The 23,716-nt window shown below is 42.3% G+C and overlaps 2 protein-coding genes across 2 annotated transcripts; one reads left to right on the forward strand and one right to left on the reverse strand.

Annotated features, from left to right (window-relative positions):
• The first annotated feature begins 4,554 nt into the window (after nucleotides 1-4,554).
• Nucleotides 4,555-5,502, forward strand: LOC121136584 (olfactory receptor 10H1-like). The gene has a single exon (XM_040737180.1). The coding sequence runs from the start codon at nucleotides 4,558-4,560 to the stop codon at nucleotides 5,500-5,502; it is 945 nt and encodes a 314-aa protein (XP_040593114.1). The 5' UTR covers nucleotides 4,555-4,557.
• A 9,814-nt stretch (nucleotides 5,503-15,316) lies between these two features.
• On the reverse strand, nucleotides 15,317-16,699 carry LOC121136581 (olfactory receptor 10H1-like). Its single transcript, XM_040737176.1, has one exon. It carries the CDS (start codon nucleotides 16,694-16,696, stop codon nucleotides 15,749-15,751), a length of 948 nt encoding a protein of 315 aa, XP_040593110.1. The 5' UTR covers nucleotides 16,697-16,699; the 3' UTR covers nucleotides 15,317-15,748.
• Between the last annotated feature and the right edge of the window lie 7,017 nt (nucleotides 16,700-23,716).

The raw sequence follows: 23,716 nt of genomic DNA on the forward strand, positions 1-23,716 counted from the left end.
AATATTGGAGTGCATCTAGTTGCATGGTGAACATTTGAAAATCTGTTATCAAAGCAGCAGCCTAATTAGTTAATGACAGAGATACATGTATGTGTGCATGAAAAATAGCTACATACAAATTCTTGTCATACTTAAAGTATAGACATTTGAGTTCATTTCTATAATTATTTGTGTGTGAACCTGTGTGTGTTTGTGCATATATGTGCCTGCATGCGTGTGTGTGTGTTGTGTGTTTGTGTGTGTGTTAGAGTGTGTGCCATGGTGCATATGTGTGTGTGCATGCGTGTGTGTGTGTGTGTGTGTGTGTGTGTGCAAGAGTGTTTACCATGGTGCATATGTGGAGGTCAGAGAACAATGTTCAGACATCAGTTCTCTCCTTCCACGGGGATAAATGCAGGTTCTTAGACTTAGTGGAACCATTGCCCGATTGAGCTTTTGTTGTCAAATGTTTAGTTTTAAAGAAGTCTTTTCTCAACTATAAAGATCACCCAACATTTCATGTGGTTTTAATATTAATGTGTAAATTTTTATTGCATTTTTGTCCATTTACTTGTTTATATTCAGAGGTGTGTGTGTGTGTGTGTGTGTGTGTGTGTGTGTGTGTGTGTGTTTTCTTCCAATTTGCTAGGCTAAGCATGTGGAGGTCAGAAGACAACTTGTAGGAGTTGGTTCCCACCTTCTACCAAGTGGGTCCTGAAAATTGAACTCAGATCTTTAGACGTGGCAGAAAATGCCTTTACACACACAAGCCAACTTGACAGATCTTTCAATATTGTCCACACTTTGTGATCTCACAGGGAAGCCAGCTTTGATTTCCTCTCTATAGAAAGATACTTTCCTTCACAGCATCCCTTAAACAGTTCAGGCTTTGTCTATGAATTCATGCTGTGGAAGTCATCTTTGTGATTCTTGGGAGCTGATGTCTGGGTTCTGTTTGGTCATGCTCTAATCCCTAGCGCCTTATTTGGAAGGTTTGATCATCTGACTCAGTGTCCTGGAAGATACTTTTCTGCCTGCTCCTTCTCCTCATAATTTTCAGGGTTTACTTAATTATTCATGGATCTTTGCTCTGCTTTGGAAGTTTTTTGTTTTCTTTTGTTTTAATTTTTTACTTTGTCAAAAAAATCCAACTGCAGTTTTCATAGTATGTTTTCAGCGCAACTCAGGAAGAATTAGTATCTTATTGCTGTAGTCTTTTAAATTCATCAATTTATTTAAAGTGCCTGTCATGTTTCTGCTCTGGGTGGTATAACTGCTCTCCATAGAGGACTTCTATGACTTAGATTAAACTACTTTCTATATTTTATCAATTTTGCTGCTACTTTGAATAGAAACTATGTTTTTATTGTTTTACTTTTAGCTAGCTTTGATCTTACCCATCTCAAAAAAAAACACAAGTAGAACACAGAAGCTCTTTTATTATATTTTTAAATATGTAATTTTTAACTATGTGTATGGATGGGTGTGTTCATAAGGCTCTTGTTGCCCACAGAGGCCAGAGGGATCAGATCTCCTGCAGCTGGGTTACAGGTGTTGTGAGCAGCCCACTGTGGGTGCTGGGACTTAAGCTTGGGTCCTCTGTGCCTCACCTACCTTCTCTTGACAGCACCACACATACTCTCCATAAAATGACAAAACCATTAAAATCTTACAAACTCTTTTAAACAAACTGTAGGTCTTACATAATATCTGTTCCTTTTTTTCTGTTAACCCCCTTTCAATGTCCCTGTGTTGATTTCATTCAGTTATTGTAACTTTTCATTTTGATTCAGTTCTTAGATTTTCTTCCTTCTCCTTTCTCTCTCCTCTTATTTGTGTGTGTGTGTGTGTGTGTGTGTGTGTGTGTGTGAGTGAGGCATGTTTGTGTCTAGTGCATGTGTATATACGTGAGGCCATAGGAGGACATCAGCATCCTCTATCACTTTCCATCTTTGCTTTGAGACAAAGAGGGTCTCACTGAGTCAGGTTTTGTCTCTACCATCCTGTTGGGTGGCCCACAACTGCCCATGATTCCAGGTCCAGGGGATCTGACACTCTCTTCTTACCTCCATAGGTCTTGCAGGCATGTAGTACCATGCACACACACACACGCACACACATAGACACACACAAATGAAATAACTAAATAATCTTTTAAAATATGTACCTGTGTACATGATTGAAGTGTGTGTGTGTGTGTGTGTGTGTGTGTGTCCTCTTGATTTGTGTACTGGCGTGAGATTGTAGTTATACTCTTTATGTTGCCATTTTGCTTCTAACACCTTTTGTAGAAATGGACTTTCAGATGAATGTTGCTTAAATTTTATTTTATCATGACATGTTTTATTTTCTCCATCTATTGTGATTGAAAATTCTGTTACACACACATACACACACACACACACACACACACACACACATACTTCAGATCCTCTGGAACTGGAGTCATGGACACTTGTGTGCCACCTAATATGGATGCTAGGACCAAAACCCAATTCCTGTTTAACAGCAGCACCAGCTTTTCACTGATGAGCCTTGTCTCCAGGCCTCAGATAAATCTTTTGAAAATAGTAGTACTAATATTAACTTTGAAAACTGTCAGTAAAGTTGGGTGGTGGTGGCTCATGCCTTTAATGCCAGCACTGAGAGCCAGAAGCAGGCAGATCTCTGGGAGTTTGAGACCAGCCTGGTCTACAAGAGCGAGTTCCAGGACAACCTCCAAAGCCACAGAGAAATCCTGTCTCGAAAAACTAAAATAATAGTAATAATAGTATAAAAAATAAAAAAGTAAGTACTACTATTTAGTGAGTTCTGACCATGCACTTTACATACATGATTTCGTTTCACTCTGAAAAAATTATTACAGGCTGTCTTCTGTATCCATGAGTTTTACTTGTGTCCTAAATGCAGTTCTGCCTAGGTTTTATGTATCTGTATTGAAAATGAGCTGCCCTTTTCTTTTATGTTCTCTTTTTAATTAGTGTAACTTTGTGTTGAGTCTTTGGGACTTTCCCATGGTGCACCCTAAACCCACTCATTTCCCAGTCCTTCCATGTCCACCATCCACTCGTGTAGACTTTCTCCTTAAAAGAGAAATTAATGATTTTAAACAAGCAAAACCACTTTGGTCCTCCATCTTTCCTGCCTCTCTCCTGCCTCCTCACTCATCTTCAGTGGCACCGGGAGCTGTGGTGTGTCATGCCCACATGGCTGTATTTGCAAATGTTCATTGCAATGAGTTGGTCTAGTTCAGGGCCTCTGGCTTCTGACACACTGGACCCTCACCAAAACATCTCTCAGATATCCTGCTGTTGCCTCTGGTCATGGAGATCCTGGGCTACAGTTCCACAGAACTGGTCCCTTCACGTGCTCTAGGAGGTTACAGATGAGGTAGATGCTAGAGTGAACCAACTCACAGCCCCAGATATGGGCCTGGGTGCTAGGTGAGTTGGTCAGTCTGGGCCTCCACCAGGATCTCCCCCCTTGGCTGAGGGTCAGGGCCAGCTCTCCTATACCCTTACCATGGAGCCAGCTCTCCTAGACACATGGTGAGGTGTGGGGTAGGTGTACAGGGCCAGCTCTTCCATTGAGACCCCTGGTGACTGGGAGGGCAGTTCCCCCAGGGCTGTTAAGAGACCAAATCAGAGTCAGCTCTCCTGGGAGGGGTCTTTTTAATATTCCCCCCTCTCTCTTCCTTTCTGTGTCTGTGTGTTTGTGTTTGTGTGTGTGTGTATGTGTGTGTTATGTATTTGTGCTCCTGTGCTTGTATGTAGACAGAGGTGTACCTTGGAAGTCATTCCTCAGCGTCTGTTGCTTGTTCCTGAGTTTTCCTGGCAAGGCTATGCTTGGTGACCAGTGCTACCCAGGAACCTTCCTTTCTCTGCCTTCTCAGTGCTGATAATATCAGTGTAACCCATGACACCTAGCTCTCAAAATGTGCCTTATACAAGTGAAAAGATGCTTGCATGGCAAACAACTTAACAAGTTATATCTCTATCCCCTTGTCATTATCCATTAAATAATTCAGTATAACAACTATTTATGTTATGTGTACATAATAATAGACATGCTTAGCTATCTAGAAATGATCTTACGTATGGAGAGGAACCACACAGACCATGCAAATAACACCACATTTTACATAATGCACTTGAGTAGCAAAAATTTTGGTGTATGGTGTGGAGTTATAGAATGAACACCCTGTGACTACCAAGGAATGACTGTAACAGTACATTTTTTTCAGGTAAACTAATCATATTTTTGTTTTTTACGGGGTTTTTGTTTTTGTTTTGTTTCATTTTGTTGTGTTTTTTTTAGATTGGGTTTCTCTGTGGCTTTGGAGGCTGTATGTAACTAGTTCTTGTAGACGAGTTTAGTCTCAAACTCACAGAGATCTGCCTACCTCTGACCCTGAGTGCTGGGATTCAAGGCATTTGCCACCACTGCCTGGCTACTAATCATATTATTACAGGTAAAGAAACTTTTAAGAAGAGCACACACAGAAAACAAAAACAAAGGAAAACCTTCTGATTCTGATTACTAAGTCACGTCCCTTCACCCCTTTCAGCTGTGGCTGCCATGTCGGGGCCAAATTACTCCTTTGTGTCAGAGTTCATCCTCATTGGCTTCTCTGCCTTTCCTCGCCTTCAGACGATGTTTTTCCTGCTGTTCCTGCTCATGTACCTCTTCACCCTGCTGGGCAACCTGCTCATCATGGCCACCATCTGGAGTGAACGCAGTCTCCACACGCCCATGTACCTCTTCCTGTGCGCCCTCTCCATCTCTGAGATCCTCTACACCTTTGCTATCATCCCACGCATGCTGGCTGACCTGCTCTCCACCCTGCACACCATTGCCTTCCTGGCCTGTGCCAGCCAGATGTTCTTCTCCTTCACGTTTGGCTTCACACACTCCTTCCTGCTCACCGTCATGGGCTATGACCGCTACGTGGCAATCTGTCACCCACTGCGGTACAATGTGCTCATGAGCCCCCGGGGCTGTGCCTTCTTGGTTGCCTGGTCCTGGGTTGGTGGTTCATTCATGGGGACGGTGGTGACAACAGCCATTTTCAGCCTCCCTTTTTGTGGACCCAATGAGATTCACCATTTTACTTGCCATGTTCCACCTCTATTGAAGTTGGCATGTGGAGAGAATGTCCTGGAAGTGTCAAAGGGCATAGGCCTGGTGTGCATCACGGGCCTCCTGGGATGCTTCCTCCTCATCCTGCTCTCCTACGCCTTCATTGTGGCAGCCATCTTGAAGATACCATCGGCAGAGGGGCGGCACAAGGCCTTCTCCACCTGTGCGTCCCACCTCACAGTGGTGATTGTGCACTACGGCTTTGCCTCTGTCATCTACCTCAAGTCCAAGGGTCCTAAGTCTCTGGAAGGAGACACTCTGATGGGTATCACTTACACAGTCCTCACCCCCTTCCTCAGCCCCATCATCTTCAGTCTCAGGAACAAGGAGCTGAAGGAAACCATGAAGAAGGCTTTCCTCACCAAATTATTTCTGCAAAACTGAAGAGACTTTTTCTGGAAGGAATATGGTAGAGAGAAATTCTCTTGTTCTCTCTCTGTCTTTCCATTATCTGTTTCTCTTTCTTCTTCCTCGTCTTCTCTCTTCTCCAAACCTCTTTTCTCTCTTTTCCCCTTCATCTCTCCTCCCCTCACTCCTCCTTGTTCCTTCTTACTGCTTAATAGTTATTTAGAGGCATCTCCATCCCAAATGTAACATAACACATAACTTACCATTTTAAGGTTTGCACAACCAGAAGCTGCCACTTTAGAACCCTCATTACCTGGTTTAATACCTCCTTCTCTGAATCCTGGCTGAGTCCAGTCTTGTACAAATATAATCTCAGTGCTTGGGAGGCTACTGAAGACAACAACAGCAAGACCAGCATGGATTGCACTATGAGGTAAAGGCATGCCTGAACTACATAGTGAGGCTGTGAAAGAGCGGTGAGGGGAAGAGAGATCTTCTGCGTTTGTGTATGTTCTGGTGTACATGGATGCATGAAGCCAGAGGACAACCTCAGGAATACTGTCTACCTTTTTTCTTGGAGAGAGGGAGGGAACATTGGAGAGAAGGTTTTTCTCTGTAGCCCTGGCTGACCTGGAATTCACTCTGTTGATCAGACTGGCCTCTAACTCAAAGATTTGCCTGCCTGCACCTCCCAAGTGCTGGGATTAGAAATGTATATCACCATTGCCTAGTAATTGCCTACTTTGTATTCTTAAGACAGGGTATCTCGCTGAATCTGTGTGATAGGCTGACTGGCCTTCAAGGCTAGGGATCCTCCTGTCTCTGCCTCATGAGGGTTAGAATTACAAGCGCATGCCACCCCTCATGGTGAATACTGGGGCTCAAACTCATATCTTCAAACTTGTGAGGCAATCAATTTATGAATGAACTACCCCTTCAACCTAAAAGAAACTCTTAACCTTCAACCATCTGTTTCCGTCAGTCTCTCATAACCGCTATTGTACTGCATCTGTAAATTTGTGACTTTAGATTTTCTAAATATGTAGAATCACACAATATATAATCTTTTATGATGGATCTTTCTATGCAACATCATGTCTTCAAGATTCATCTATCTATATTGTAGTGTGGACTAGTGCTTTGTTTACATGGATTCAAGCTATTCCATTGATTGAGTAGTCTACATTCACCCAACAATTGGTGAACATTTACATTATCTTCCCCTTTTGGACTATTACAAATTATGCTGCTATAAATGTATGTCTTCATTACTTTTATGGAATTTATTGGTGATAAAGTATACTTATGCTTAATTATTTGAAGATCCACCATTGGGTCTTTCAACGTAACTACCTCATTTTATGGTCTTACCAGCTGGGTGTGTGGGTTCTGATTTCTCCACATCCTTGACAAGTCTTCGCTATTTCTTAACTTTTTTATTATAGCCAATTTGGTATATATTAATGGATTTCATATGCTTTCACATTTTAATATTATGATTTTTATTGTGTGTATGTGTGTGAAGAGGAGTGCATACCATGAAGTGGAGGTCAGAGGACAACTTTGAAGAGTGAGTTCTCCTCCATCTTTCTGGGTTCAAGTTCAGGACTCTCCTTCCTAGCACATTTCCTCACTGGAGACATTTCGCTAGTGTCTTTATTTCAATTAAAATTTTCATTGCTGATACCCAAACCAAGGGGGCATTGTGTGGTAGGCAAGCATTCTACTTACCTGTACAATTATAGCTAGACTGTAGAACTATAGTGCATTATAGCTCAGTGAGCTACACGCCCAGCCTTACTGGGCTTTTGATTTCAGTTATTTCAATTCCACAGAATGAGAGACCTTAAGTATAACAAAGAAAAACATATGAGTTGTTTTACTTTACAGAGGAGTAGTATTATTAGTCCCATTTTGAAGATGAGCAAGATAAGTTATAAAGAGATTAAGACAGTTAGCTAAAGTCTTATCTACTAAACTACAAAACAAGAATTGAACTTATTCTTGGAGTAGGAGCTGAGTATTAGACACATGTTTCTCATGGATTGTTAGTCAGGGAAGCTAGTCTTTTCTACACTGAGAACAAGAGACAAAATCTGGAATGCATTAACCAAATAAGATAAAAATGCAGGGGCATACTCTCATCATGATTTGGAAAGAAATGTTCAGTGTGCAAGATTGAGGAGGCACATTGTAAGTTTAGACAAGCTGTTTCTCATGTTTTAAGGGGGAGGTTGTAGATGCAATGACATATAAAAAAAGAGCATCTTGAGTAAATATAGGAAAAGTTTCTGTTATCTAAAATGTCAGACACTTTTTTTAGATCTTAGAATATGTCCATAAACGTAGTAAAATATCATGGGGATAGGACCAAAATGTAAATATAAAATACATTTATGTCTTATAGGCACAAATCTAGTGCAACTTCCTGCTATAGTTTTAGTGTAACTACATCTAGGCTGTGTGACCCATCACACAGTCAAATGTGGAAATTTCCACCTGTGGAAGCATGGGACATTTCAGATTTTGATTTTCATATTCGGAATGCTTAAGCTGTACCAAATTGTTTACCCTAAAAATAGCCATGTCCTCTTCTACATGCAGATTTTTGTACCAATGAGATGACTTAGAGGTAAAAATACTTGGCTACTGAGTCTGAGTTTGATTCATGGGACTCACATGGTAGAAGAAGAGAACTTACTCCCACAAACTATATTCTGACCTCCATAGGTGTGCCACAGCATCTCTCCTCCACCCACAATGCCTCGAAATAGTAAATGAATGCTTTTAAAATTAAAGGCAGGTTCTTTGGTTATATTAGAAATTGTAGGGGTTAAGTGACAATACTCAGGAGAGGGGCATTCTTTGCTTTCCCTCTAAGACATGAAGGCTTTCAGATGCTAGGCTTGCATACACATCAATGCCTGGAATTGTCACCATCGAGGACAGCTAAGTGGCCAGCACAAGTCCTGGAGTATAGTTAATGTTCCTCTGGTGAAAGCCGTGACAGCAAAGTAGCAGCTTGTTAGTTACACCGTAGAAACACATCTTGCTGCTGTTGTTTGGTTGTGTTTGAAAGAAGGTTTCTCTGTGTGGTGGTCTGTCCTAGAACTCAGTCTACATACCAGGCTGACTTTGAGCTTAAGAGATTCTCCTCTCTCTGCCTCCAAAGTGCTGGGATTAAAGGCATCTGCCACCACATGTGGCTGGCACTCTAGAAGCTTCACCACTATTCCCTGTGGTCATTAGAGAATAAGCCATCTAGTTGTTTAATTGGATAAATATCAATTTCTATGAAGGTAAAGCAAACCTTGGGCCAGCAAGATGGCTCAGCTGGTAAAGGTACTGATATCAGGCCTGACGATCTGAGTTCTAGTCCTGGAACCCAGAAGGTGGAAGAAGAAAACTAACTTCTGCAAGTTGTCTTCTGCACTGTTCACATGCACCTGTATGCACGTATGCACACACACACATATGCGCACACACAAACACATGAAATTTAGTTTTTTAAATTGAAACAAATCATTTTATTTGCTTAGTTAGTATTACTTGCCATATAAATTTAAAATAGACAAAAGGTTTAGTGAATGAATATCACATTTCTACAGTGAGGTCAGGGAGAGGAGGACTTAAAAAGGGATGCATGCTATTCCTTCTTCATTTAAAATGTTGACATACCGGTTCATGTGGATTTCTTAAATGGTTTTTCACTAGATATAGTGACACATGCTTGTAATTTCTGAATTTCTGAAATGGAGGCAGGAAGATATTGAGTTCAAGGACATCCTCAACGACATAGGAAGTGTGAGGATGGACTAGGACACGTGAGACAATGTCATCACAAATTAGCTTTTATTTTATGTGCATCAAATTATCAAACTGTATGCCACATATATGTGTGTATAATTGTGTATGTATGTATAATTTAAAAAGTGAGTAAAATATGCAGTGGAAAGGATTATACTTAACATGGTTTATGTTGTTTCCTGGAAGTTTTGGTGTCTCTAAGTTGAGTACTCATGACCACTGTCTCTTCTGCTAACCTCCCCCAAAAGATGACAAGTGCTTACATTTTTTTGTCCCCACAGAATATAAATAGAAGCCATAATTAATTTTCTACTGATAGAATGAGTAAATAAAGAAATTTTAAGTCTGTAAACACAGCAAAGTCTTGGGAAAATGACTACCCACATACTGTAGGAGAGGAGATAACCCTCGACTCTGACCGCTAACATTGGTAATTCCCACCAGTACCCAAAAGCCCAGTCTTCATCTCACTGCTAATCAGCTTCTAATTTTTGAATCCCACACTCCTTGCATTCTTTACTGTTTGCTCTGACTGCCTTCTTAATGGCTCCCTCTGTGCATTCTTTGGTCCCCCAAGGCAGAGCCCAGAGAAGTAACTAAAGGGCAGGTGCACCAAGACAGGCCTGTTGACATGGAGGTCCCCAGACTTTCAAACAACCCTTCCTGAACTAATTGGAGCTAAGCGTTTGGAAACTGATTGCTTGAGAACAAGGCCAGCTTGGGAGAGGAGACAAGCTGCTTCCATCCACTGTTCTGCTGTCTTTCCACACTGACCCAAAGGGCTTGTTGTGGATGGAATTCTAGGCTCCAACACAAGGGTATATTTCTCTTGTCTTACCACAGCTCCCCGGGACATCTCCCAATGGCTCACCTCCTCTATTAGAACCAATCATTGTAGTTTGCTTATATCTTGTCAAAATTTATTACACCTATTAATTAATACAACAACTCATGGATATCCCTGAGGCCTGATGCTCGGATACTCCTGCCAAATATCAAATTCTGAAAATATTCAAATTCTTTATATAAAGTAGTGTCATTTGCAAGAACAGTCCATACACTTTTATAACCTGTATATTATTTGGAAAGGGTAATGCAATATAAGCACTGTGTTCATAGTTAATATCCTACAGTGTTTAGGCAATAACCAGAAAATCGTATGGATGCCACTTTACATGTTCAAAGCCAGTGAAATGGTTCACTGGGTAAAAGTGCTTACTGTTTCACCTGATGCCCTGGATTAATCTCTGGTCGAACTTGATGGAAGGAGAGAATTTATTCCTGCAAGTTGTCCCTCTACATTTTCAGAGTCATACAGCACGTATACATATCACAAACACATAAATAAATAAATGAAATGTTTAATATGTTCAGTCTGCATTTTGTTAAATCTAAGGACGTGGAGCCCATGTAAGTAGAGGTCTGTCTACACAGTTGTGTTATGTATAATAAACATATATGTGTGTTATATATAACACATATATAAACTATAAGTGATATATGTATATGTAACTATATACATTTCTTATATGCTTACATCATATATTCCCTGTTAAATGTACTACTGGGTCACAATTTTATTTGTTTTTTAAAGTTTATTTTCATTTTTAAGTGTGTGTGTGTGTGTGTGTGTGTGTGTACAGGTTTGTGCATGTAAGCTAGTGTCTGCAGAGGCCAGAAGAGGGTGTTGGGCTTGTGGGATCTATTTGGAGAAATACCCTGCCTAGACACAGGGGTGTGGGGGTGGAGAGGTGCCTTGGTCCAGCCTCAATAAGATGATGGAAAGACTTAGTAGACTTCCTAGGGGAGGCCTCACCCTCTCTATGGAGCAGATGGGAGGAAGGGGGCAATGGGGGTAACATGAGGAGAGGAGGGAGAGGGAACTAGAATTAGAATGTAAAAATTAAATTACTTGAACAAAACAAAAAAAAAATAAAAGGGTACAGTTCTTTGTCTCACATTGATCTGATGAAATATTCAAGTAAAACTTCTAATATGACTAAATGATCAGTGCCATTTTTTGAGTGTGTGTGCTAAGCACCGTGCAATGATATTCACAGACATTACCTCACTTTGATCCTGTAACTGTCTTAGAAGGCAGGCTCTTGTGACAGGGAAGGCCTATACACAGGATAAGAAAGCTCATTTCTACACATTTACTTCACAGGTATAACAGCTGAATAGACAAAGTTTGTTCTGCCTGGTTAGATTTACTTCTCAGTGTTCTAAATCAATTATTTATCCAGCACACATTTGGGAGCCCATCACATGCTCCGATACAGAAGTGGACCAAATAAACAAGTCCCTGCACTTGTCACTGATCCATTGGCTAGAAAAAGACAATGTCTAGCAAACACAGGGATGCCGCATGACAATATGGACACAGAGGTGAGGAAACACCAAGAGAAAGAGTACACCGCCGGGCTGCAGAGTGGAGTGCAGCTGTGGAAGGGCTCTCATGTGCAGCCAAGAATCTCTAAGAAGTGAACACAGAGACGGGTGGACACACTTTGAAAACGTAGGTGGGTGTGACGAAAGGAATCAGATGTTCCAAAAAAATGAAGCTGGATTTGTTTTCTCAGATGTGAGGGGGTGGCAGGGACAACAATAAAAATATTTCACGGTCTAAGGAGACAGCTCAGCAGTTTAAGAACAATTAGCCATAAAAACATGAGGACAGCAGTTTGGATATCCAAAACCCCACCAACAGTTTTGGTGAGAGTGGTATCCTAAATTAATCCTAGCACTAGGAGATTGATACAAGAGATCCCCAGAGCAAGGCAACCAGTGAGACTAGCCCTATCAGGGAGCTCTAGGTTTGAATGGGTTTCCCTTCCTCAATAAGTTGGAAAAGTGATTGAGAATGGCTCCGGAAATCCACTTAAAACTATACAAGCACTCCCATAAGTACATAAATGCAATAAAACGTGCAGATATGCAAGTATACCTCACACATAAAAATAGAAAAAACAGAATATCCTACAATAGATCATTATATTCAAGATGTCTACTCCACATTCAAGAAAGGATGTTGAAAAATAAGAATTCAGGGATTATCCCTCTGTAGATGGTATATTAAGCTATATCCAATGGGGCATCCAGGGAGGGAGGGAGTCCCATGAAGTACAAGATGGAACTGTTTTCATGGCTGCCTGTGTTCCACTGTATAAACTGAACCAATATTAGTACAACTGTCCTTTATTAGTGAATCTATCCATCATTTTCAGAGAATAAATGCCAGTACTGTGTACAATCCCCTTTACACAGATGTGGAATGTACGTGTAAGGTACTGATCTTTTCAGGTGGGGAATCTCATCCATAAGCAATATTGGAAGCCAGATCAGCATGCCTCAAACGTGGATTTGTCATGTTTTTGAAGGACAATGAGGTCTCTCACAGTAAACACACAAGTCAACAGTCTGGGTTCTTTATTATCATGGGGCTGTTGATGACACACTAGTATCATACAGGAGCTGTTTGAAGGAGGGACAGATCGAGTAAATACCTTAACATTACAAAGTTTGTAACCCAAGTCAGGACAAGTTAGCCTGAGACATCGCCCAAGTCATAGTAGGCATTTATCCATTATCGCAATTGTCTATTCAAACAAATAACAATACAGTTAAGAGCCAAGTGGATCTGTAAGAAAATGAGATACTCTGGAGATCATAGGTTGTGATGCCTACTAACCTCTTACTGTTGTTTTACTGAATGGACAAAGTGTCAAACTGCATTCTATTTCTGTTACACACATGGATTCATGCATCTCTTAAACTTAGCTAGAGCAGTAACTTTCTAAGGTCAGCAAAAGTTTCTGTACCAACTCATAACTAGTGACAGTTCTGAGAATCAGTGAGCCCCGAGTGCCCAGTCCTACAGGGGACCCCCTGCTCCCCTCAAAGCCTCAGGGGACGGGAGAAATGACGTTGATGTATGTAGAGGATTGCTATGAAATACTGTCTCCTTACAGGAAGGAGGGGGGAGGAGAAGAAGGAGGAGGGGGAGATGGGACAGGGTGGACACTATCAAAAGGGATGAGAGGATGAAGCTGGGGGTAAACAATATTGAAATGGATTGTATATGTATATGAAATAGTCAAATAATAAATTCAAAAGTAAAAAGGAGAGAAGAAAATGACATGCATTTCGCCCACACTGGCTTTGTTACTGGGGAAATGGACATCTTAGCTCAATGCACAGGAATTACTGACAAATTCCTAAAAGATAAACCCTAATTTAAAATCATGAAGGACTCAGACTTGAAGTCTTCCGTTAGTGTTCGAAGGATGCATGTGCCAGGGCATGGCGGGCTACAAGTGCCCACCTGTGCCATAAAACACTCTGAGATGTTAGACTCTTGAATATGGAGAATGCCCAGTTTCGCTGGAATCTGTTCCCACTAAGCCTGTAAGAACATCTCATGAACCATGCTGAATGGAAAAGATGTGTAGCCAGCAAAGACCCAAGTTGGAAACTGGGAGCTTCGATGCTTTGTGGTCTTTGACAAATCATGCATCTTTGGAGCAAAGGTATCACCTCGTCATATGATGAAGGCCGGTTCTCTTTGTCCTGTCCCTGCCCTGAGAGTCCACAAGGAGAAGGTGCCTGGTTAGTGGAAAGAAGGAAAACTTAAGCCGGAAGTGCAGCACATGCTCTGCAAGGGGACGCCTCTGGGTTTCCAGGGTCAGGTGAAGCCGTTCCACTCCTCCACACAGGTGGAGGCTGAATACTCGCTGCTCAAATAGAGAAACACTGCATTCATACTTCAGAAGTAGTGACTGGTCATTCCTTTTTATTCAATCTCTACGTGCAAATGTGTATTTTAACAAATTAAAATACCATCCTCTTTATGGAGTCCCTCTTGGTGCAGAAAGTGGTAAGCACCCAGCCTTTGGAAACATGACATAAACTTCTGTCCCGGGCTCCATAATCAGTCTATGTTCAATAGAGCTACCTGCTGGTCTCCGTACTCTGAAGAGACAATATCTCACAATGGGAGTTTTTACTTGAATCAACAATGAAGAAATCAGTGTCTATCTACAACTATTCTAGAGTCACGCAAGATTTCTTCACTTTATTCTGAGAATCCGCTTATAGCTCTTTTCCTGTCTCTGCCTGCATGGCCCCCTCTGTCCCTCCTCCCGTGTGTCACTCCCCACCTCTGCATACCTCTCTCTGCAGAGTCTCTTACTGACCCTGCAGCTCCCTCCTTTACCTGTACTAGCTGGCCAGCCAGCTCCATCCTACTGCCTCTTCCTCCTCACTGATGAGATTACAAGTACACACTGCTATGCTCAACTTCCCATGTGGATGCCAGTGACCAAACTAGGCTTGGTCCTCATGCTTGTACAGAAAGCACTTACCAACTGAGCCTTCTCCTCAGCCCCATTACTGTTCTTTATCTGTGTGTGTTTATGTGTCTAAGTATGTGCATGCATGTACACAGGCTCGCAGGGTACACTTACGAATGTGGAGGCCAAAAGTTAGTGTTGGATAACTATCACTACACCTTAACGTATATTGGAAGGATCTGTTGCTGAACCTAGTCTTCGCTAATTCAGCTAGGCTACCTAGCCAGGGAGCACCAAGGATCCTCCTGTCCCTTCTCCCCACCTCTAGCACTGAGGCTATAGCTGCAACCTGCCACACCCCCTTCTTTTTTTAACATGGACATTAGCATCCAAACTTGGGTCCTATACTTACTCGTACAAGCACTTTCCCCACCGAGTCATTTGCCCATCTTTGCTTACTGTGCTTTGCAACTTCTATGCATCCATCCTGGCAATTCTGAAACTTACGGTGTTTTCTTTTCTTCTGCTATGACCAAAGGACAGTGTTTAGTAAACTTATTTTTTTTTCCTGAGACAGGGTTTCTCTCTGTTGCCCTTGTTGTCCTAGAAGTCTCTCTGTAGACCAGTCTGGACTTGAACTCAGAGATTTACCTACCTCTGCCTCCAGAGTGCTGGGATTAAAGGCATGCCCTACCACTCCAAGCTTGTCTTAAGTCAATTTACAGATTATGCCTACCTAGTGCAACCAGACAAAAGCATGTGGTGAAGTCTTCCATTTCTTGTTGCATTGTAGATATATGTGTTGCTGGGGATAATAGGTGACTGGATTTTAGGAGACAGAGGACAATAAATGTTCTCACAATAAATATGTAACCCGGCATTCTGGTTTGTTCAGTATTGTGAGGCTTGTATTAGTCTACCTGAGAAATACATAAGACAAGTTGAGAACTAATAATATCCTGCAGAAGGTAAGAAAGGTCAAATATTATTTTCTCTCTATCGCCTCATGCTTATTTCCATCCATAAATAAGCCACAGGTGTTAACCCTTTCATGTACCGTAACAGAGGACCACAAAGGTTTTACCAACATGAAAGTGTCATAAGTAAACACATAATGATGGAGTCTCAAGCAGTTAAATTTGATAAACCAATTTAGTTATTCCTAAGAATTTTCTTATAGGTCTTTAAATTATCTCTGGGTAGAGTTTGCTTAGAAAAGCCTTCTTCATGGCGTTCTTCAGCTCCTTGTTCCTGAGACTGAAGATGATGGGGCTGAGGAAGGGGGTGAGGACTGTGTAAGTGATACCCATCAGAGTGTCTCCTTCCAGAGACTTAGGACCCTTGGGCTTGAGGTAGATGACAGAGGCAAAGCCATAGTGCACAATCACCACTGTGAGGTGGGACGCACAGGTGGAGAAGGCCTTGTGCCGCCCCTCTGCCGATGGTATCTTCAAGATGGCTGCCACAATGAAGGCGTAGGAGAGCAGGATGAGGAGGAAGCATCCCAGGAGAGCCGTGATGCACACCATCCCTACACCTCTGGCTACCACAAGTACATTCTCTCCACATGCCAACTTCAATAGAGGTGGAACATGGCAGAAGAAATGGTGAATCTCATTGGGTCCACAAAAAGGGAGGCTGAAAATGGCTGTTGTCACCACCGTCCCCATGAATGAACCACCAACCCAGGACCAGGCAACCAAGCAGGCACAGCCCCGGGGGCTCATGAGCACATTGTACCGCAGTGGGTGACAGATTGCCACGTAGCGGTCATAGCCCATGACGGTGAGCAGGAAGGAGTGTGTGAAGCCAAACGTGAAGGAGAAGAACATCTGGCTGGCACAGGCCAGGAAGGCGATGGTGTGCAGGGTGGAGAGCAGGTCAGCCAGCATGCGTGGGATGATAGCAAAGGTGTAGAGGATCTCAGAGATGGAGAGGGCGCACAGGAAGAGGTACATGGGCGTGTGGAGACTGCGTTCACTCCAGATGGTGGCCATGATGAGCAGGTTGCCCAGCAGGGTGAAGAGGTACATGAGCAGGAACAGCAGGAAAAACATCGTCTGAAGACGAGGAAAGGCAGAGAAGCCAATGAGGATGAACTCTGACACAAAGGAGTAATTTGGCCCCGACATGGCAGCCACAGCTGAAAGGGGTGAAGGGACGTGACTTAGTAATCAGAATCAGGAGGTTTTCCTTTGTTAGTTTTTGTTTTGTGTGTGTGCTCTTCTTAAAAGCTTCTTCACCTGAAAAACATTATTAGTAGCCAGGCAGTGGTGGCACATGCCTTTAATCCCAGCACTGAGAGCCAGAGGCAGGAGGATCTCTGTGAGTTTGAGACCATCCTGGTCTACAAGAGCTAGTTCCATGACAGCCTCCAAAGCCACAGAGAAACTCTGTCTCAAAGCAAAACAAAAGAACAACAAAAAGAACCCTAAAAAACAAAAATATGATTAGTTTACCTAAAAAAATGTACCTTTACTATCATTCCTTGGTAATCACAGAGAGTTGTTTCAGTAACTCCCCACCACACACTAAAATTCTTGCTACTCAAGTGCATTATGTAAAATGTGGTGGTATTTGCATAGTCTGCGTGGATCCTTTCCAAACTTTAGATCATATCTAGATAGCTAAGCATGTCTATTATTATGTACACATGACATAAATAGTTGTTATACTGAATTATTTAATGGATAATGACAAGGGGATAGGGATATAACTTGTTAAGTTGTTTGCCATGCTAGCATCTTTTCACTTGTATAAGGCACATTTTGAGAGCTAGGTGTCATGGGTTACACTGATAATATCAGCACTGAGAAGGCAGAGAAAGGAAGGTTCCTGGGTAGCACTGGTCACCTAGCATAGCCTTGCCAGGAAAACTCAGGAACAAGCAACAGACGCTGCGGAACGACTTCCAGGTACACCTCTGTCTACATACAAGCACAGGAGCACAAATACATAACACACACACACACACACACACACACACACACAGAAAGAAAGAGAGAGGGGGGAATACTAAAAAGACCCCTCCCTGGAGAGCTGATATGACTCGGTCTCTTAACAGCCCTGGAGAAACTGCCCTCCCTGTCACCAGGGGTCTCAATGGAAGAGTGGCATTGTACACCTACTCCACACCTCATCTTGTGTGCAGGAGTGCTGGCTCAATGGCAAGGGTATAGGAGAGCTGGCCCTGTCCCTCACCCAAGGGGGGAGATCCTGGTGGAGGCCCAGACTGACCAACTCACCTAGCACCCAGGCCCATATCTGGGGCTGTGAGTTGGTTCACTCTAGCATCTACCTCATCTGTAACCTCCTAGAGCACGTGAAGGGACCAGTTCTGTGGAACCGTAGCCCAGGATCTCCATGACCAGAGGCAACAGCAGGATATCTGAGAGATGTTTCGGTGAGGGTCCAGTGTGTCAGAAGCCAGAGGCCCTGAACTAGACCAACTCATTGCAATGAACATTTGCAAATACAGCCATGTGGGCATGACACACCACAGCTCCCGGTGCCACTAAAGATGAGTGAGGAGGCAGGAGAGAGGCAGGAAAGATGGAGGACCAAAGTGGTTTTGCTTGTTTAAAATCATTAATTTCTCTTTTAAGGAGAAAGTCTACACGGGTGGAGGGTGGACATCGAAGGACTGGGAAATGAGTGGGTTTAGGGTGCACCATGGGAAAGTCCCAAAGACTCAACACAAAGTTACACTAATTAAAAAGAGAACATAAAAGAAAGAGTAGCTCATTTTCAATACAGATACATAAAACCTAGGCAGAACTGCGTTTAGGACACAAGTAAAACTCATGGATACTGAAGACAGCCTGTAATAATTTTTTCAGAGTGAAACGAAATCATGTATGTAAAGTGCATGGTCAGAACTCACTAAATAGTAGTACTTACTTTTTTATTTTTATATTATTATTACTATTATTTTAGTGTTTCGAGACAGGATTTCTCTGTGGCTTTAGAGGCTGTCCTGGAACTCGCTCTTGTAGACCAGGCTGGTCTCAAACTCCCAGAGATCCGCCTGCCTCTGGCTCTCAGTGCTGGGATTAAAGGCATGAGCCACCACCACCCAACTTTACTGACAGTTTTCAAAGTTAACATTAGTACTACTATTTTCAAAAGATTTATCTGAGGCCTGGAGACAAGGCTCATCAGTGAAAAGCTGGTGCTGCTGTTGAACAGGAATTGGGTTTCGGTCCTAGCATCCATATTAGGTGGCACACAAGTGTCCATGACTCCAGTTCCAGGGGATCTGAAGTGTGTGTGTGTGTGTGTGTGTGTGTGTGTGTGTGTGTGTGAAACAGAACTTTCAATCACAATAGATGGAGAAAATAAAGCATGTCATGATAAAATAAAATTTAAGCAACATTCATCTGAAAGTCCATTTCTACAAAAGGTGTTAGAAGCAAAATGGCAACATAAAGAGTATAACTACAATCTCACACCAGTATGCAAATCAAGAGGAGACACACACACACACACACACACACACACTTCAATCATGTACACAGGTACATATTTTAAAAGATTATTTAGTTATTTCATTTGTGTGTGTCTATGTGTGTGTGTACATGGTACTACATGCCTGCAGGACCTATGTAGGTGAGAAGAGAGTGTCAGATCCCCTGGACCTGGAATCATGGGCAGTTGTGAGCCACCCAACAGGATGGTAGAGACAAAATCTGATTCAGTGAGACCCTCTTTGTCTCAAATCAAAGATGGAAGTTGTAGAGGATGCCTGATGTCCTCCTATGGCCTCACGTGTATACACATGCACTAGACACAAACATGTCACACACACACACACACACACACAAATAAGAGGAGAGAGAAAGGAGAAGGAAAAAATCTAAGAATTGAATCAAAATGAAAAGTTACAATAACTGAATGAAATCAACACAGGGACATTGAAAGGGGGTTAACAGAAAAAAAGGAACAGATATTATGTAAGACCTACAGTTTGTTTAAAAGAGTTTGTAAGATTTTAATGGTTTTGTCATTTTATGGAGAGTATGTGTGGTGCTGTCAAGAGAAGGTAGGTGAGGCACAGAGGACCCAAGCTTAAGTCCCAGCACCCACAGTGGGCTGCTCACAACACCTGTAACCCAGCTGCAGGAGATCTGATCCCTCTGGCCTCTGTGGGCACCAACAGCCCTATGAGCACACCCATCCATACACATAGTTAAAAATTACATATTTAAAAATATAATAAAAGAGCTTCTCTGTTCTGCTTGTGGGTTTTTCTGAGATGGGTAAGATCAAAGTTAGCTAAAAGTAACACAATAAAAACATAGTTTCTATTCAAAGTAGCAGCAAAATTGCTAAAATATAGAAAGTAGTTTAATCTAAGTCATAGAAGTCCTCTATGGAGAGCAGTTATATCACCCAGAGCAGAAACATGACAGGCACTTTAAATAAATTGATGAATTTAAAAGACTACAGCAATAAGATACTAATTCTTCCTGAGTTGCGCTGAAAACATACTCTGAAAACTGCAGTTGGATTTTTTTGACAAAGTAAAAAATTAAAACAAAAGAAAACAAAAAACTTCCAAAGCAGAGCAAAGATCTATGAATAATTAAGTAAACCCTGAAAATTATGACGAGAAGGAACAGGCAGGAAAGTATCTTCCAAGACACTGAGTCAGATGATCAAACCTTCCAAATAAGGCACTAGGGATTAGAGCATGATCAAACAGAACCCAGACATCAGCTCCCGAGAAGCACAAAGATGACTTCCACAGCATGAATTCATAGACAAAGACTGAACTGTTTAAGGGATGCTGTGAGGGAAAGTATCTTTCTATAGAGAGGAAATTAAAGCTGGCCTCACTGTGAGATCACAAAGTGTGGACAATATTGAAAGAACTGTCAAGTTGTCTTGTGTGTGTAAAGGCATTTTTGGCCAAGTCTGAAGATCTGAGTTCAATTTTCAGGACCCACTTGGTAGAAGGTGGGAACCAACTCCGACAAGTTGTCTTCTGACCTCCACATGCTTGGCCTAGCACATTTGAAGAAAACACACACACACACACACACACACACACACACACACACCTGTATATATGTCCCTGAATATAACAAGTAAATGGACAAAAAATGCAATAAAAATTTACACATTAATATTAAAACCACATGAAATGTTGGGTGATCTTTATAGTTGAGAAAAGACTTCTTAAAACTAAATATTGGACAACAAATGCTCAATTGGGGAATGGTTCCACTAAGTCTTACAACCTGTATTTGATCCCCGTGGAAGGAGAGAACTGATGTCTGAAAGTTGTTCTCTGACCTGCACATATGCACCATGGTACAACTCTTGTACACACACACACACACACACACACACACACACACACGCACGCACGCACACACACGCACACACATGCACAAACACATACACACACAGATGCACACACACAAACAACTATAGTAATGAACTCAAAAGTCTGCACTTTAAATATGACAAGGATTTGTATGTAGCTATTTTTCATGCACGCATACATGTATCTCTGTCATTAACTAATTAGGCTGCTGCTTTGATAACAGATTTTCAAATGCTCACCATGCAACTAGATGCACTCCAATATTACAAACTTATTTCTACCAGGCACAGAGGATTCTTGCTTCTGTGACTTCTGAGCCAAGATCAAAGTCCTGGAAATTGAACAGATTAGCTTTACTCAAGGAAGGGTCACATGCGAAGGAACTACATACGGTCTACCAGGAGCCCTTGCAGTTGAGCTCATACACACCACTTCTGTATCCTTCCCATCCGTTAGCCACCATTTCTGGACGCCACTCCCTGCGTGTCCATGACATGCAGTCAGTCTCAGCGTTGGCTTTGTGTCCAGTCTCTTGAATTTTCTCTCCTTTTCTTCCCAGTCACCTCTCACAGCAGAGATAATTCTCTGAGTCAGTCACAGGTTGTGGAACCATGCAGACTTGTGGCTCCAGGCACAGATTTAAACTGAGTATTTTGAAAACCAAATGCCCGACCTTCTCAGGTCCCAGAGAGAATGCCATACCAAGTGCTCAGCATGAAGTCTACCAGCTGGCTCGGTGAAATCAGCACCAACTGTTTCCATTGCCGATGGATGTTGATAAACTGACTGTCAATCACAAGTCAGGTTATCCATAGGGTACCACAACATTCCGGGATCTGACCCCACCTCCTGGCTAATATTTCCTCTGTTCCTGCATGCCTCCCAAACCTCAGCACTCACAGGCTCCAGAAGTCATGCTCCTAAATGTGTAAATGCTAGTAAAATTACAGAAATGTCTGCTGGCTCCCTTTCTCTCTGGAATATGCCTCATTCTACAGTTTCTCAGGACAGCTCATTTGAAAGACTCTCCATGAGGGCTCTTCAAATCACCTACAGGAAACTGGATCTAGAGAAAAAATTAAAGGCCAGTGTTTTTCACCTTTGACACAAAACCCAAGCAGGGCCCCAAGTTGGTGCATATGGAGATGTCTCCCCAACAGGGTCCCAGTGCCTGGTTTTTTCAAGGAGGACATCACAAAACCTATTTAGCTCTGTCTGCTCTGTAGACATGTGTCACAGAAATAAAACCATAAACACAAGTAAAGAAGCAGAAAAGTCAAACAGAGAGCCACACCCAGCTTCTGAAATGCACACTTTTGGTTTTACTCAATAAACAGCAATGGGACAATTACTCACTCTACACAACCTACTGAGAACTTACCTGGTACTTATCTGAGAGCTCAATAAACTAAGGACAAACAGCAGCAACACATGCAAGGGTTTTTGTTGTTGTTTGTTTTTTCAAGACAGGGTTTCTCTGTATTGTTTTGGAAGCTGTCCTGGAACTGGCTCTGTAGACCAGGCAAGGGTTTTGTTTTGAACAACATCTTCCAGAGGTGCATGTCTCCCTGTAGCATCATACTGTGACTTAATTTGGAAATAAGCTCATCCCAAATTATAATGTGGTTTATATATGGAGACTGGCATCCTCATAAGAAAACCAGGGGCTAATAAGATGGTTCAATAGGTAAAAGTATTGTCTGCCAAACATCACTACCTGAGTTTGATCCCCAGGACCCACATAGTAGGTAAATGGAGATAACTGACGCTCACAAGCTGTCTGTCCTCTGACTTCTACCTGTGCACATGTATGCCTATACTCATACACATCTTGCATATATACTCAAAATAAATTGTTGATATTTAAAATTTTTTAAAGTAGTAGAAGTCACATAGTCATAAAAAGTCATAAAGCTAAAGGCAGAGACAGGAATGATGTTGCTGCTAGTAGACACAAGAAAAGATTCTCCGATGTCTTTTGAGGATGTGTGGCCCTGGTGATACATTGGTATCAATAGTAGTCTCTCTCTCTCTCTCTCTCTCTCTCTCTCTCTCTCTCTCTCTCTCTCTCTCTCTCTGTCTCTGTCTCTCTCTCTCTCTCTCTCTCTCTGTCACATACACAACCCCCTCACACACATACATACATACATACGGTATAGTTGTCACAAACACACAAGACAGACAGCTGATCTTACCCTATCTCAGCAATGTTCTCCTCTCCATACAGCATGAAAACTCATCACCCCAGAATTAAGCCTGGACAGAATGACCAGCACGGAAAGGGCAAGTGATGGGGACCAGCACAGGGCCTCCCAACTTGGAACTAGGTTCCTGTATCAGTAGACAACCTGCTATACATTCTAGTCTCCTGTATCAGTAGACGACCCACTATACAGTCTAGGCTCCTGTATCAGTAGACGACCCACTATACATTCTTCCACCTTCCTTTCCTGACCCAGAATTCAAAGCTGCTCTGTGCTCTATTTTAACCTGTCTTCTGCTGTCCAGTCCTCACAGCACTTTACCAATCTATCCTGGAAAGTAAGGGCTCCGCTTACCTTAATAGAGGAATTTGGGGATGGTCTACAGTGCAGCCTGCAGAGCCCTGTGTAGACCACTAGAGCTGTAACGGGAGGGATAGGAGTTTTATCTCTGAGGTGCCTTCCCCAGTGACAGGTTCCCAGATGCCTTTCTACTGAACCTGATTGGGGATGAGGGATTTGTGTTCCTGTAAGTCCAGGGAGGGTGGCTAGGGACTCAGAAATGCACCACACCACACACCTTTCTACCAGTGGATCTTATCTCTCTGTCTGTCTACCTG

Source organism: Mesocricetus auratus, unplaced genomic scaffold (genome assembly GCF_017639785.1).
Source record: "Mesocricetus auratus isolate SY011 unplaced genomic scaffold, BCM_Maur_2.0 Super-Scaffold_100676, whole genome shotgun sequence".
NCBI lineage: Eukaryota > Metazoa > Chordata > Mammalia > Rodentia > Cricetidae > Mesocricetus > Mesocricetus auratus.

What these genes read in the sequence shown, in the direction of transcription:
- LOC121136584 (XM_040737180.1), top strand. Translation starts at nt 4,558, where the DNA reads ATGTCGGGGCCAAATTACTCCTTTGTGTCAGAGTTCATCCTCATTGGC.
- LOC121136581 (XM_040737176.1), bottom strand. Translation starts at nt 16,696, where the DNA reads ATGTCGGGGCCAAATTACTCCTTTGTGTCAGAGTTCATCCTCATTGGC.